This window comes from Pinus tabuliformis, chromosome J (genome assembly GCF_031772625.1).
Source record: "Pinus tabuliformis cultivar Carrire ecotype Pingquan chromosome J, CPIR1, whole genome shotgun sequence".
In the NCBI taxonomy this organism is placed as follows: domain Eukaryota; kingdom Viridiplantae; phylum Streptophyta; class Pinopsida; order Pinales; family Pinaceae; genus Pinus; species Pinus tabuliformis.
This window is the reverse complement of record NC_142295.1, coordinates 836,434,693-836,450,442: the sequence shown is the minus strand read 5'-3', so window position 1 is coordinate 836,450,442 and position 15,750 is coordinate 836,434,693. Positions and strand designations below refer to the sequence as shown.

At 37.5% G+C, this 15,750-nt stretch overlaps 1 protein-coding gene across 1 annotated transcript in view; it reads left to right on the top strand.

The window, feature by feature from the left end:
• The first annotated feature begins 329 nt into the window (after positions 1–329).
• The window catches only part of LOC149229303 (monofunctional isopimaradiene synthase, chloroplastic-like), a 101,912-nt gene continuing 86,491 nt past the window's right edge, over positions 330–15,750 (top strand). Inside the window, exons 1-12 of the mRNA XM_089381003.1 lie at positions 330–559; positions 643–717; positions 851–918; positions 1,006–1,315; positions 1,440–1,623; positions 1,706–1,923; positions 2,027–2,147; positions 2,225–2,337; positions 2,467–2,696; positions 2,808–2,920; positions 3,026–3,124; positions 3,343–3,701. Of these exons, the coding sequence (XP_089237129.1) occupies positions 382–559; positions 643–717; positions 851–918; positions 1,006–1,315; positions 1,440–1,623; positions 1,706–1,923; positions 2,027–2,147; positions 2,225–2,337; positions 2,467–2,696; positions 2,808–2,920; positions 3,026–3,124; positions 3,343–3,701 (2,068 nt within the window). The 5' untranslated portion in view covers positions 330–381. The remainder of the gene's footprint in view (positions 560–642; positions 718–850; positions 919–1,005; positions 1,316–1,439; positions 1,624–1,705; positions 1,924–2,026; positions 2,148–2,224; positions 2,338–2,466; positions 2,697–2,807; positions 2,921–3,025; positions 3,125–3,342; positions 3,702–15,750) is intronic.

The following is a 15,750-nucleotide window of genomic DNA, read 5'->3' as shown; positions in this document are numbered from 1 at the left end:
AAGCTTTAATATTTGTGTAGAAGTACCTTTCCTATTGAATTCTTTACACTTTCTTTTGAAAAAGGAAGCATACCCCAACGAACAAAAATAGCAAAAATTTATGGACAAGAGACAAATTTAGGCATCTGAAATCTTTGTACAGTTTAACGAAAACTAACAAAAATTTATGTACAGTTTAACGAAAACTAACAAAAATTTATGGACAAGAGACAAAATTAAGCATCTGAAATCTTTGGAGAGTTGAGTTGTGTAGAGGGACATATATTTTCAACCCAGTTACGAAACTCAGAGAAGTTGTCCATTGGTTATTTATAGTGTGTTCCTGCAACTTGACATTTCACATTCACTACCTCTGGGAAATCTAGTGGCGCATTTGGAAAGATGGCCATGCCCTTGTCTTCATTGTCATCCCATGTTTCCGTTACTACGACAGTGAAGAGTGCACTACATCATCTCACTGTCAACGCCTCTGTGAACACACAATGCATTCCACGTTTCTTCAGCACGCTCAATACCGGAAGCAGTGCCACCAAACGGAGAAGCATCTGCCTACAATCGGGTATGCACATGATTTTAAGTTTATTAGTATTTTATGTCGTGTGAGTTTCAATTCGACCTCTTATAATGTTTTTGAATATGCAGGTTCAAGCAAGATCATTGCTTGTGTTGGCGAAGACTCAACTTCCCTTTCCAATCACTCTAATAAAAAGAAGACTGGTATGCTTATTCTCATGCCCTGGGCTGATGATAATTTAAATGTTTTCAACAACCTGCCAAGTGATTGATTGCACTATTATTTTTTTTCATTTTTATGGGATATTTTCATCTTTGCTTTCTGCTGCTCCACTAGCGAGAGGAGAATTCCCTCCGGGATTTTGGAATGATGATATCATTGATTCTATAATGTCATCTAACAAGGTTGGTATTCCCAGTGGCTGTTTCTTGTTTGTAAACTGTTATGGGTGAGGTCGAAAGAGTCTCTTGGTTGACCTGTATTAATTTCAGGTGGGAGTAGCGGACGAGAAGCGTGTGGAGACATTAATATGTGAGATTAAGAGTATGTTTAGAGGTATGTGGGATGGGGAAATGACTCCCTCTGCGTATGACACTGCTTGGGTTGCAAGGATTCCAGGACTTGATGGCTCTGAGCACCCTCAGTTTCCCGGGACACTCGAATGGATTCTCCAAAATCAGTTGAAAGATGGCTCTTTGGGAGAAGAGCACCACTTCTTAACATATGACAGACTACTCAGTACTCTTGCGTGTATTATTACTCTCACCCTATGGCGGACTGGCAAGACACAAGTGCAGAAAGGTTTGCAAAAAATATTTTATTTAATAACAAAAGCTACGGTAAACTCTGTTTATGCCGAGGGGTATGCCCGTTTCTGTACAATCCATATTTATAGCTCTAAATAATATATATAAATATCTTGCAGGTAATGAATTCTTCAGAAGGCACGCTGGAATGATGGAGGATGAGGTGGACAATCACCAGCCTAGCGGATTTGACCTTGTCTTTCCTGCCATGATAAATGAAGCTAAAAGCTTATGCTTGGATCTGCCTTATGAATTGTCATTCATCAAAAATATCATTGAGAAGCGGGAGGCTAAGCTTAAAAGGTTGGTTAAACTCTGATCGCGATGCTCTGCAGACTGCTATTCCACTCATTATTAATTACCCTTACGGTGTTTGGATGATCAGGATTCCCACTGATGTTCTCTATACCGTTCCAACAATATTCTTGTACCATTTGGAAGGCCTGCAAGAAATAGTAGAGTGGCACAAAATCATCAAACTTCAATCCAAGGATGGATCATTCGTCAGCTCGCCCGCATCTACGGCGGCTGTATTCATGCGTACAGGGAACACCAAGTGCTTAGAATTTTTGAACTTCGTTTTAATGAAATTCGGAAACCATGGTAGCAACCTACCAATTTGATTTCATGAAGGCCGTTTTTTATTTCGTTTGTGAAAATAATTGAATTAAAATGAATGTTAACAACGGAGAATTTGTTATTGTAGTGCCGTGTCACTATCCGGTTGATCTATTTGAACGTCTGTGGGCCATTGATACTATTGAACGACTAGGGATCGGTCGCCATTTCAAAAAAGAGATCAAGGAGGCATTGGATTATGTTTACAGGTATTATGTCTTTAAGCATTCTAAACGATTCGGGCTCATTAGTGCCCAAATTTTTAATCTCCGAAATTGATGCGCAGCCATTGGAACGAAAGAGGCATTGGATGGGCGAGAGACAATCATGTCGCTGATATTGATGTTACGGCCATGGGCCTTCGAATGTTGAGACTGCATGGATACAATTTATCCTCAGGTAAATGAAAATATTGACATGAAGAGCCTAGTTTTAGCTGATGTAGTTTTAGCTGGCAGTTGTGCCAATTACAGCCAAGTCTTTGATTTCTTTCACCCTCTTGAATTCTGCAACCAACATTCCTGGCAGATGTTTTAAAAACTTTTAGAGATGAGAATGGCGAGTTCTTCCGTTTCATGGGTCAAAGAGAGAGAGGAGTTACAGACATGTTAAACGTCAATCGTTGCTCACACGTTGCATTTGCCGGAGAAACGGTGATGGAAGAAGCAAAGCTCTGTACCGAAAGGTATCTGTGGAACGCTTTGGAAAATATGGATGCGTCAGACAAATGGCGTCTTAAAAAGAACACTATGGGAGAGGTATATAATATTGCCGGTTCTTTTAACACCTCAGTCTTGCTGCCACCTAAACCTAACATCGATGATCATATATATATTCCATATACTTTAGGAATTTAATTTTATTTGCAGGTGGAGTACGCCCTCAAATATCCATGGCATAGGAGTCTGCCAAGGCTGGAGGCTAGAAGCTATATTGAACATTACGGGCCAAACGATGCATGGCTTGGGAAAACTATGTATACGTAAGATACAAACGCTATAATATTTGTAATTTAAGTTTATATTAAGCCAATATTGGTCTAGCATACTAAACGTAAAATATTTTAATATATAATTGACGGGAGCAGCATGCCATACATTAACAACGGGAAATTCTTGGAACTGGCCAAACTGGACTTCAATAATGTGCAATCTATACACCAAAACGAGCTTCGCGAGCTTCGAAGGTGCTACTTACGTGCTATATATTCAATGTTTCAATCATTTAAGCCTATCTTACGTGCTTGATATTTCTTTCTATTCAATATTTCATTTATATATATTTCAATGTTTCAATCATTTAAGCTTATGTTACGTACTTTCTATTTCTCTCCTTTCAAAATTTCATTCCATTTAACTCTATCTTCGGTACTTAGAGAGTTAGTGTATATTGCATTGTTCACAGGTGGTGGAAATCATCAGGTTTCGCAGAGCTCAATTTTACACGCGACCGTGTGGCTGAAATATATTTCTCAATCGCGTCTACTATGTTTGAACCAGAACTCGCTATGTGTAGAGCTGTTTATACGAAATCTAGCATCTGCATAGTCATTTTAGACGACCTATATGACGCTCATGGATCTGCAGAAGACATCAAGCTGTTCACAGAGGGAGAAGCTCTCAAACATGTTTATACTCTTATGGAAAACGCCCTCACAAATTTGAAGGAGGAATTTTTGAAGGCAAAAGATGTGCCGGACAAATGCAGGGGACTGGTTTTTGACAATGCAAGAATGATGCAGCTATTTTACCAGCAAGGAGACGGTTTAACACTTCCACACGATACGGAAATTAAACAACATGTCAAAAACATCCCATTCCAACCAGTCTCTTAAAATCAATTATTCAAATAAATATAGTGACATTCATAAATTATTCAAATAATTATGGGCTTTTTCTAGGCTGGTAGTGTAGGAAGATACAAGCAATAAGAAAGCAAGTTCCATCACCAATTCTGGCCTTTGCAGTTTTGGTGTTTGGAATTGATTTGAATTGCAAGAGTCTCACCCGCCTTCAAATCTAAGGTGTCACCCATGAGCCCAAAGTCCCATCACCAACTCCAGCATCTGCAGTTTTGGTGTTTGAAATCTATTTGCAAGAGTCCCACAAGTGTTCTAAATATTAAATATTATAAATTTTGAAGTTTTCCTAAATGAAATTGTTTTTTTTATTAAATCTTGATTTTGATTTCTAGTTGCAAAAGTCCCACCAGTGTTCTAAATATTAAATATTATAAATTTTAGAATTTTCCTAAATGAAATTGTTTTTTGATTAAATCTTGATTTTTATAATTAAAATTGGTTAAGTTCACAATTTAAACTTTAAATTTGGGATGTCAACAAATCTCCATCAAATTATAGACACATGAAACCCTAAAATAAATACATTGCAACTAAATAAAATGCTCAATTTGAAAATATTTTTTTTTAATGTAAATTATATTAAATAAAACTGTTTTTAAAATGAACAATTATATATAAAAGTATTAAGTAAGTTTCAATTCTCAAATAATTATTTTTTATATTTTTTTATATAAATAAATTTATAAAATAATAGATTATATATTAATGAAAAAGTTTTTAATAATTAATATAAGCAGGTCTAGAAATATCTTAAGATTTAAATTTTAAAGGATTTAATTTTCATTTAAAAAGGAATGCAAATTATATTCTATAGATAGTATTTTTGCTTTCCATTTTATAGGAGTTATTAAAATTTTATATAATAATAATAATAATAATAGTTTATTTTTGTTTGTTAATGGGTAGTTCAACTAATCATGACATTGTAAATAAAATATTATAATGGCTTTGTAAATGAAGTATTATGTGCAAGGAGACTAGTGTTTATATATATGGTATAAAATAAATGTGTTTTAAATGAAAATGTGTTTAATAATTAATATAGAAAGATTGAGAAAAAATTTAAGAGTTCAAATTTTAAAGGATTTAATTTTTCATTTTAAAAAAATGAAAATTAAATTTTATAGCCAGTAATTTTTTTTGTCCATTTTACAAAAAATATTAAAATTGTATATTATAATAATAACAATAGTTTAATTTTAGCCCCAAAGGGGGCACCTCAACTAGGGATAGTAAGAGGTTGGGAGAGTTGCTCATTCCTCTAGCTACAAAAAAGATAACAATAATTTAATTTTAAGTTTTGGTCAAAGGATAAACCAATTTGGTATTTAATATTTCTTTATTTATGGGACGAAGGACCTGTGTTCGCTTACCAACTAGGGATAGTAAGAGGTTGGGAGAGTTGCTCATTCCTCTAGACACAAAAAAATAACAATAATTTAATTTTAAGTTTTGGTCAAAGGATAAACCAATTTGGTATTTAATATTTCTTTATTTATGGGATGAAGGACCTGTGTTCGCTTAATAATTTGACTGCTAAAATTCACATAGATGTACATAATCTACCCTCAAGATTTCAGTTATATAAAATTATTAGAAATTTAAATAATTTTATAAAAATAATTTATATATTAATGGTTAATAAAATTTATCAATTTTTTTACATTTTAATATTAATTTTCACTATTCAAATTTTCTCCAATTATAATCATAAATAATTTTTTTTAATAAGAATTATATAAATTAAAAAAAAAACATGAAAATCATACTTTAGAAAAGGTATATATTTTTAGACTCAAGAAGAAAAAGGAATTTTTTTTATTAATTATTAGGTGATAGAACAATTTTTGTGGTTGTAATTTAAAAGTAATCATTGAGTTATAATAAATGTCAAAGTGTGCACATGTAATTTAAAAATATTAAGGTGTTAATTGTATAAATGTACATGTTTAAGTATTTTAATTTACTTTTATCTATGGCCACTACTTTTAATTTAATATTCACATCTTTAATTACTAAACAATGATTAGAAATGGCTCACAAGCATGGATATAAAGCAAAATTAATTATTTATCCAAATGCTTATGATTTATCTATTGTTATACAAGTTTCTTTCATTTTTTTCTTCTCAAGTTTTCCTCTCTTTTCGACTTTGTTCTCTATTTTTTCACCCTTCTTTTATTTCTCCATGTTTCTTATTTTTAATGCTTATTATTTTATGTCTATTTTGTTCCACTACTCTCATACACCTCCCATTTATCAAAGAGTAGCACTCTCTTACCTCTCTATCTTGTCCCTTATTTCATGAGCCCTCCTCCTCTTTAAGCACATGTTATTGGATGAGGGTTGCAGGATCCAATCGACTAGAAGACCTCACATAAACCAAGGAGTGGTAGATTAAAAGGTTCCCATAAGTGCATGGATGAGCCACTACTAACAAATGGGATTGAGATTGAAAAACTCAAGCTTCATTGATGACTTGGCCGCCTTTGATCATAATATACATGTGATGGGAGCTAATGGGAGGGTGATAGCTGTATGCCCTACTTAAGAGTAAAATGTGTGCCCTTACTAATAAGGCTCATAAAACAATCTTGTGAATGCTAAGTGATTCATTCCAACTCTACTTCCTAGATCCAAGTGGATTCTTCCAAGCCTTTGCCTTCCTTGGATGCACTAACACAAGGTCTCCTTCCTCAAACTTCTTTACTAAATTTTTTACATCAACAGTTTGCTTAGAAACTTGGCTTCTCCATTGTAACTATTGATACACCTTCTTATGCACTTCACTTACTTGGGAGACAATTCAATATACATATTCCTATTCATCCACTTTCTTCAATGCACACACAATTTCAACATGCACATAGGAAAATTTGTATCTCTTTTCCTTCTTCCACACCTTGAACGACATTCAATTCTAAACTTTGGCTTTGGATACTTTCCCATTGTTCATCGAGCCTTTCACAATAATAAGATTTCTCATAGTGTAAGATGGCTTCATCTCTAGCTCAATGCAACCCCTCATGCCTTTTATCTTTCAAATTGCACTTGAAAGTGCAATTTCCTTTCTTTCTTGGGCCATTAACATGGTAATAAAAATTCCATCTTCATATTGCATGGAAATAATAAACTTCCTTCTTTTACTCTAGTCATCTCCTTAATTCATCAAATTCCCTCTAATCATATTCTTTCATTTCCCCATATGCTTATGGTTTTGTTCCTTATTGGTGCTAAAAGCCATGAAGATTTCTTCTTCGAATCTTTTCTTTCTTCATTGGCTATGTTGACCAAATATTCATTATACATCTTTGTTGCAACATTTTCCACTACTCCATCCTTACTTCCTCCAACCTTTCAATTGTAATGGGCCTATTGTCTACATGTGCAACATTGCACATACTTCATATTCCTACAACTGAAAAATGATAATAAGCCCTAGGAAAAATAATGGTTCCTATGAATTCTTCTTCTAGTACATATTTCTTTCCCACTCCATCCTATTAAAATACCACCAATATACATGGGATATCCTCAATATAAGGTCCCGATTAGACCTCACACTGTTTGGTGTAGGAGTCCCATCCAGAATACGGCCCGACTGTCGTTTACTTAAATATATGCCTTGGCTTTAACTATCAACACGAGAGAGAAGCAAAAATGTACTTTAGAATAAGAAAGTGGGTGTTCCTTGTGAATGTTCAATTACAAATGTATCAAGGTTCTATTACTGCAAGGGAGAAAATAAAGTGAGCCTCTTAGAGAGAAGTAATAGTACTACCCTACCGGAGACACACAGGGATGAGAAAGATTCGTCTTGTTAGTGTAAGTATCTTCATCCCTCCGTCAGAGATCAAATCCTCTTGTTGCATTTCATATTAGGTGTCCCGCCCAGTCATTTGCATTCAATTAGGCGCATGGATCATCTGACGGTAGTGGTTTTCCTACAGTTTCCCTCATGTCATTTACCTGCTGGCTCATGTTTGTTCATTAAAAAGCATATACAGTCATCTTTTGTCTTAAAGATTGCAAAGGTTTTGCTTTAGGGTTTCATTGTCAATTAGGTCTAGGGTTTCATTAGGGTTTCATCAAAAAATGTTTCAAAGTTCCCAATAACAACCAAGAGGCCATGAGGAGGTTCCAGCATCAATAAATTTCATCATCAAGTGTTCGAAAATGTGTTTTTCCTCAAAACTCTATTTTGAGGAAAAAATAGAGTATTTTTGCTTTTATTGTACAAAAATCATGAAATTCTGTTTTCTTCATTGTAAATCTCTTCATCTGTAACCCTGGTCACTTTACCTAGCTCCAGTAGCTTCCAAAACCTACAAAATAAGCAAAGCTCGAGTCATTGAGTTCATCACAAAGTTCAAATGAAGTGGAAAAGTCCAAAAAATAGAGTTTGAAAATAAAGTCATTTCAAAAAACCATTGTAAAATGGGTTTTATGAGCCAAAAATCTAAAAGCTCCTTGTTTATAAGCTATTTCTTCATTTCAAGAGTTCATTTGCAAAGTGGAAACAAGGCAAAGACATTTTGGGGTGAGCAAAGCAAAGTTGGAGAAAATCGGTCAAAAACCAGAAGCGCGGCACATTGGGTAGGAGGCGGGGCGCACATAACTAGCACGGCGCATTGGGCCGTATTTCTCAGTGCAAAAAGACACGGGCACGACACATACATTGGGCGTGGCGCATTGGGTTGGATGCGCGGCGCACACAGCTAGAAAGCCCGAAAACTGCCAAAACTTGCTCCAATCGCCCGAAACTTGTGGATTATCGCTTGTTCAAGTAGGTTGACCCTCTGTCACTACTTTGCATCCAAATTTGGTGGTTGTTTTATGGTGTTTAATGTATGGTGATTGTTTAAAGGAAAACAAACCCTATCTCTTCAAAATTTTCAAAGAAAATTGCTGCCTAGGGTTTCAAATTGTTGTTTTGCTACCAAGTTATCCTCTCACCTTACCACTCCCTTACTCCATTATTTCCCTGATTTCCCTATCCCCTAAATTCACACACCCTTAACTTCATTAATCTCATATCCCAAATCCTATTTCCCAAAATCCCACATGCAAATTTCCAAACCCTAGTCCTATACTAAAAACTCCCAAACTACTCCCTAATTCCATATTCCCTTAACTAAACCCTATCCCAACAGTCCCTAAATCCCTCACTATTTTTCCCTCCCCTTACAGTCCCTTGTATCACTCTTCCCTTGGTGGCAAAAGTCAAAACACACCATCAAGACAGTTCAACACATCACATCTCACCTATTTCTCATCAAGGCAGCTCCAAGATAGTTTATCCACTAGCAGACATGGCATCTGATCCTTCATATGATTATGAAGAGGAGACCCACAGTGACTCACCTACAGAGGGACATGCACCCAAGAGGCCTCATAGAGGTGGCAAACATATTAGAGAAGAATCAACCACTCTTGCTGAATTACAAGCCTGCCCTCTTGCCATCTCTTGTTTCCAACATCAGTCATGTTATGAATTTTGTGAGAAGGTTGCTAGCATTCAGTTTCATCATGAGTTGGCTCGTTTGTTTGTGCTGCATTTACATGATGGTCAAGCCACTCTAGCTGGTGTCACTTTCACATTAACACCAGAATCCATTTCACTAGCAACCGGTATTCCCAACATTGGAGAGCAATGGAACAAGAGGCAGAAAATTGACCGGCAGCATTATGAACCCTACATCAAACCTGGCTATGTGAAGCAACTCAGTAGAGTATTTCCTTTCCGGTACCTCAAAGATGTTTATGCTCCTTTGATGAAATTGATCATGAGGTATTTCAGCTGTGAGGGCTGGTTTTCACGTTTGTATGCCTATCATATCAGGCTACTGATGCATTTTACTAGGGTAAGGATGATGAACATCCCTTACTTCATGTGCCGAAACATAGAGAAGATGACCACCATAGTGCAGCACAAGACTCCTCAGCAGCAGTTCAACAGTATCTACCATTTTGCTCTCATTAAAATTGTGGTCATTCATCAGCTTGGCTTACAAGGCATCACTTGGGAGGATTTCATCTCTTGTGAGTTTTTCAGAGCTCCACAGGGACCTTCATAGGCTTTTCATGAGATAGGTGGACCTTCTTATCAGCATGAGGGCCATGAGACACAGACCGCTAGCATGCCAGTGTTCATCACCTATCAGAAGGGCACTAGACGGTTGTTTGCAGCAGCAAAGTGAGTGTTATCTCCACTCGGGGTGGAAGGGGCCTTGCTTCCATCATCAACACAACAGGTTCAGGACCGAGGCAAGAGGCCACTACAGGAGGAAGGACCATCAGGTGAGTGGGAGACTGATTTCATTCTCATTGAGGGTGATGATACTGATATGGGCCCGCAAAACACAAATCTTAGAGAAATCATTCAGGAGCAGCAAGCGGACATTGATGCCTTGTCCATCAACTTGGATAGAGCCCAATGGACAATACAGTACCTGGAGCAAAGGAATAAGCAGCTTGAGGACCAGCAGGTGATTATGGAGTTACAAAAAATTCAGGAGAATCGCCAAGCTACCCAAAGGAGGAGGGTGGAGTTCACTTCACTTGAGCATGAGATGAATGCCGATAGGGAGTCATGGCTTGAAAGAGTCAATATCCACTTGGAGAGGAAGCTAGAGAAGGCCATCAATGAGAAGAATATTCTTAGAAACCTGTCATATCATTACTTGTCAAGGAACTTGGTGTGCCAAGCGAGAATCAGGAGTTTAAAGGCAAAGTCGAAGAGAGTATCAAGGAGGCAAAAAGAGCATGAAGGACTTCAGATATTGGCTGAGGCTTCCTTGTCCCAACACAATGTTTGATGGAGAAGACTCAACCCAAATTTCAAAAAAATTGGAGCACTTTTTGCATTTTTGAAATTTTTGGCACAAAAAACAGGTTTTACTGCCCTATGCGTCATGCCACGTGGCGCTCGCTTTTGCTAGGAGGCTTCAAAGCACAAAAAATCAGCATTTTTGGATTTGGCATGAAAAAATATGTTTTATTACCAATGGCCAAGAAGTTTGGATAGGTTCTGAGCCCTCAAAAAGGTCAAAAACACTCAAAAAATGGCATTTCTGCCCCTATTTTGACACACAGGAAGCAGTGTTGGGAGAATGGACTCTTGGAGGGGAAAATAGAGGCCAAATTGAAAACTTTCACTTGGGTTGGAAAGTAGACAGGCAGAACTTTCCAGCAAGCACACCTAGAGCTCATTTGGACACCGGGAAGGCCTCCAAAAGTGGGTCCAAACAGGCACTGTGCATAGAGAATTAGGCGCAACGCATAGAGGAAAAATTGCCAGTTTGACCAAGTTTTGCTCTGTTTTTCGCCTAGCTTTGCCTAGTTTGACTTTTTTACTTTCCTAATGGAAAAATTGTGATGTAATTTGATGTACATTAATGGATCATGATGTAAATATGTTAGATTTTCACTTGTAGAGGTAGATTCATCAGTTTAAAGGTTGTTTGAAACTGAATGAATCAATTCCCTTGTTTCTAGAGGCATGCTGTTATGTTGCCTAATTTTTAGTTCTCAGTTTGGAATTAGTTGAAACAACTCCTAAACATGTGTGCTTCACCCTTAGAGGCAAGGATGAGCTATGTTTGTCTATATTATGTTTCTTTTTCAGTCATTAGCATGGTTGGACTCTTGAGAAAGCAAAGAGCTTCATTATACATTCATTTCAGCATTTTGGCTAAGGAATTGAGACCAGGGTTTGCAGCACTCTTTGGGATTCATGTGGCAATTTGTCTTGGTACAGTGCTTTTCTTTGTAATTGTGAATTTTCTTATATTTCATGTATGCCATTCTCTATCTTGTTTCTTCTGAACTAAACAAACAAGAGTGTAAGTAGAATCCATTAAAATTGCAGTGCTATACTTGAAGTTTTCTTTAGTTTCTTGATGTTTTCAGCTGTTTGGGGAGGATCCATGATTGCTCTTGCCCTCTTCAACACCTCACCTGTCTATTCCTTCCATATCATTCAATTTTAAGTGCCAAAAAAAATTTCCTACCTTGCCCGATTGAGATCTCTGCAAGACTCAGCCTCAATCCCCACACCCAAAAATTTGCCTTTCCATCTAAGCCAACAAAATCATCATTTTATTCAATCAAACTCTATTTCACATATACCTAGCCTAAGATCAGAAGATATTTCAATCATCTCAAGCCCTCATCGATCATAATTTTCTGAGATTGACCCAGAGAGAGCCCTCTCCTAACTTGGTAGGGCTAGCTACTAGGCTGAGCGTGGTTTGATGTTGGCCCTGGATCCTACCTTTTCAACCTGAGGTAAATATAGGCACTAACATAGTGGTGACCATACTGGGGAAGAAATTGTTTGTTTGTTAGTGTTCTTCGTTTTATAAACTACAGACGGAGCCTGAAGATTAGCCAGGTAGCCTTCGAAATGCTTTTGCTTTGCAAATTAGCACAAGTAGATAAATGCTAGTTCATTCAATCTCCAGTCTATTCTTATAAACGGAATATCTAACTTGTAGATCACCCCAGTACATCTGATAGTTCTACGCTTTTGGATGATAAGTTTAGGATTTGATAGGCTGAACAAGTTGTTAATGTCCATTTGATTTTTTGGAAAAAATAGCACACTGGCTTCCAGAAGACATACCAGAGCAAATCCAAATCCTGATCCCCCTCCTATCTATGAAAATCCCAATCTTATTCCAAGAATCCTTCGCCAAGGAAGTTCTGTCATTCCCATGTTCAAAGCTCAATCGTTTCCTATTGGTTTTGAGTATCTCGGGGATCTTGAGTTTGTTGAGCAATTTGAGTTGTCTTTGTTTGAAACCAAATCAGAAAGCGTTGTTGCTTCAACTGCTTTAAATCCTGAGTTTCTTAGAAATCTTGAAACTGAAAGGGCCAATAAATCTATTGACGATTATATCTTGAATCAGCTCTAGACTGAACAATTGTGGCTTATAATATTGCTGATTTCTTAGAGACTGCTTCTGCAACCCTTGGATCATCTACAATTGCATCTAGTTCAAGAATTCCCACCGAACCTCATTTCATTCCTACCATTCCCGTGCAGCCTATTGTTTCTGATAAAAAATCTGCAGTAGTGTCTCCTCCATCTACTCCTTCTACTCCTCAAACGTCCAAGATTGCTTTGCCTCTGCATACACCTCCTCATACCCCCCATACATCAGCTGCACCCACTCCCCCAACATCCCCAAGACCGATTGAAAATCCACCAAGAGCAATGGCTGCTCATTTTGCACCTCTTGTACTGCCTCAAAATTTGGATGATATGCCCACCGACTATCAAAGAAAAATTCCTTTGTTTGATGGCACTCCTCATAGTGTTACAACTCAGCAACATGTGGACAGAATGATGGATTTCTTTGATCTCCATGAGATTGATGCAGAAAATGTAACCATGAGACTCTTTGTACAAACATTTGGTGGTGAAGGAAATGGTTCAGGGCCTTGTCGGCTACAAGTATCACTACATTGGCCAATCTACAGAGACAATTCTTAGACCACTGGGAAGTGAAGAAAAATCCTCTTCAGATCCTTTCCAAATATGAGCACATCAAGCGAAACGCTGGTGAGTCTGTTCAAGATTATTGTATTAGATTCAATTTAGTTTACAATGCAATCCCTAATCATATAAAGCCACCCATGGGGCTAGCGTTGATTAAGTTTCTAGATGGTTTTGATATTGATATGTCTTATCAATTAAGAGAGAGAGATCCGGCTACTTTGGAAGACATGCAGAAGATTGCTATCAGCGTTGAAGCAAATATGCTTGCCAAGAGAGCTAGAGCTAGAGCTGAAAAGAATTCACAATAAAAGAAGATTCCTCCTCATCAGACTAAGTGCTTCGAAAGGTGTAACAGATGCTTGATAGAATTAAGCTTGACAAGTCTGAACCACAAATTAGAAATCCAAACTTCCGTGGCCAGCAGCAGCCCCAATATAGGATCAAACAAAGAGAGCAGCGAGCTCAAGACCAAGTAGCGCAGCAGCAAGTGCAGACACCTCTACAACAAAATTTTGTACATGGTTCGGAATCAGAAGAAGAGGAGAATGTGATTGGAGAAGAAAATCATTTCTTTACGCCTGATGACATGCCAATTTTCATCACTGAAGATGAGTACTCCGAGAATTCAGCTGAACGAAGGGATGAAAATTTCATTTTGGCAAATGAGATAGTTCTTGAGGAAGAATACGATGAATACCAAAGAGGATACATAAATGCTTTGTTAGCTCAGCAGTGGCAATATTCACTTCGAAATAGAGATGTGCCCGTGAATCCAATTCAGAAAAGGAAGGAAGCAGTAGCATCAAAGAATGATCCTCCCAATGTGCAGAAAAAGGGAAAAGAGACAGCTGATCCTAGCACCAGCAAAATGACATTGTTGGAAATAATACTGAGAGGGGGGGGTGAATCAGTATTATCAGATCAATCAAACTTTTCAATTTCATACTCAGAAACATATACGCTACTTCAATTAAGTGAACCCGCGTGTACACGCTATTGTGTCTAATGAAACTCGCGTATATCCAGAGATCTTATAATTCAGTTAGCTTAATCTTCAGTAAATGCATCAGATCATTATTAAGCATATTAACAGTAAAGAGGTGCAAAATAACAGAACAAAACATCACACAAGAGTCACACACATGAACACAAAGATATAAGGTGGAAACCCAATGTGGGTGAAAACCACCTGCTGCAAGTCATCTCAATCTTCTTCTTAATAAGAAAATCCTCTTACAATATTTGTACTGGTGCAGTCTTATACTAGTACGGGAGCTACAACCCCCTTTGCTCTTGTACTAGCCGATCCATTTACTAGTACGCAGGCTACTACCTGCTACAATGCTCCAAAGATCTCCTTTAGCTTTTGTACTAGCTTAGATACTAGTACGTAGGTGCTTGCCTACAATCTTCTCACCTCCAGGTACCACGTTTCATCAATTTTCAGACTGGATACACTGAAGCACAACACATAATCTGAAAGGCCACATTTCATCCAATTTTCATACTGGACCCATAACTATCATTGAAGCTCAAAACAATCATCAAACCCTGAATCACTGAAACCCTGTTAACAACAGTCACCAGAACACAGAGTAGACACAGAACTCTGTAATAACCATCAGATCCATCTGCAACTTCAAATATCAAGCTTTACAATGTATACGCTACTTAGATGAATCAAACCCGCGTGTATACGCGCTTTTACCAAAGACAACCCGCGTACAGATCTAAAAATAATTTCTCATAACTTGCAGCTGTACCAGACATCAGTCAAACTCATAACACTTATAGAACTATACATGCGTCAGTATGTAGATCTAGAATAAGCATCATAAAGATAGTTCATTTCAAACCATTTGATCCCGATCTCTCCTTAGATCTAGTTCTCCATCAACCGGTGAGATCTCTCCTTAGCTCAGATCAAGCAATGCATCATCAACCCATAACCTTGCATACTAGATCTAATGCTTCATCAGATATTCAAGACATTTCAGATGCACTTGCCTAATGATTTCCTTCCCTTTATATAGCCTTAGGCCTTGTTCAATACCAAGAGCCAAAACCATAGAAATCCAATACCATCAACTTCAAAACTAGGGATCAACACGTCCGCCGAGATGCCAAGGTCCAAAACCATAGGCACAACTTCCAAGGAATAACCGCCATGGACCAAAGGTACTTTTCCACATACACGCGCTTTTGCTGAAGCCAACCAGTGTGTACACGCGACTTGGGCTTAACGAACCTGCGTGTATGAACTTTCTCTTCTTCTTATAGTCTGATCATCAATTCCTTGCTGCTGACCTTCTGTACTATGATTTGCCATCAGTGAGGTTTGCCATCAAGGACAACACTTATCTCATAATGCCAACAATCTCCCCCTTTGGACTTGATGGCAAAGCTAACTTGTCACACTTAGAACTATCATCTGATTCCTTTGAGC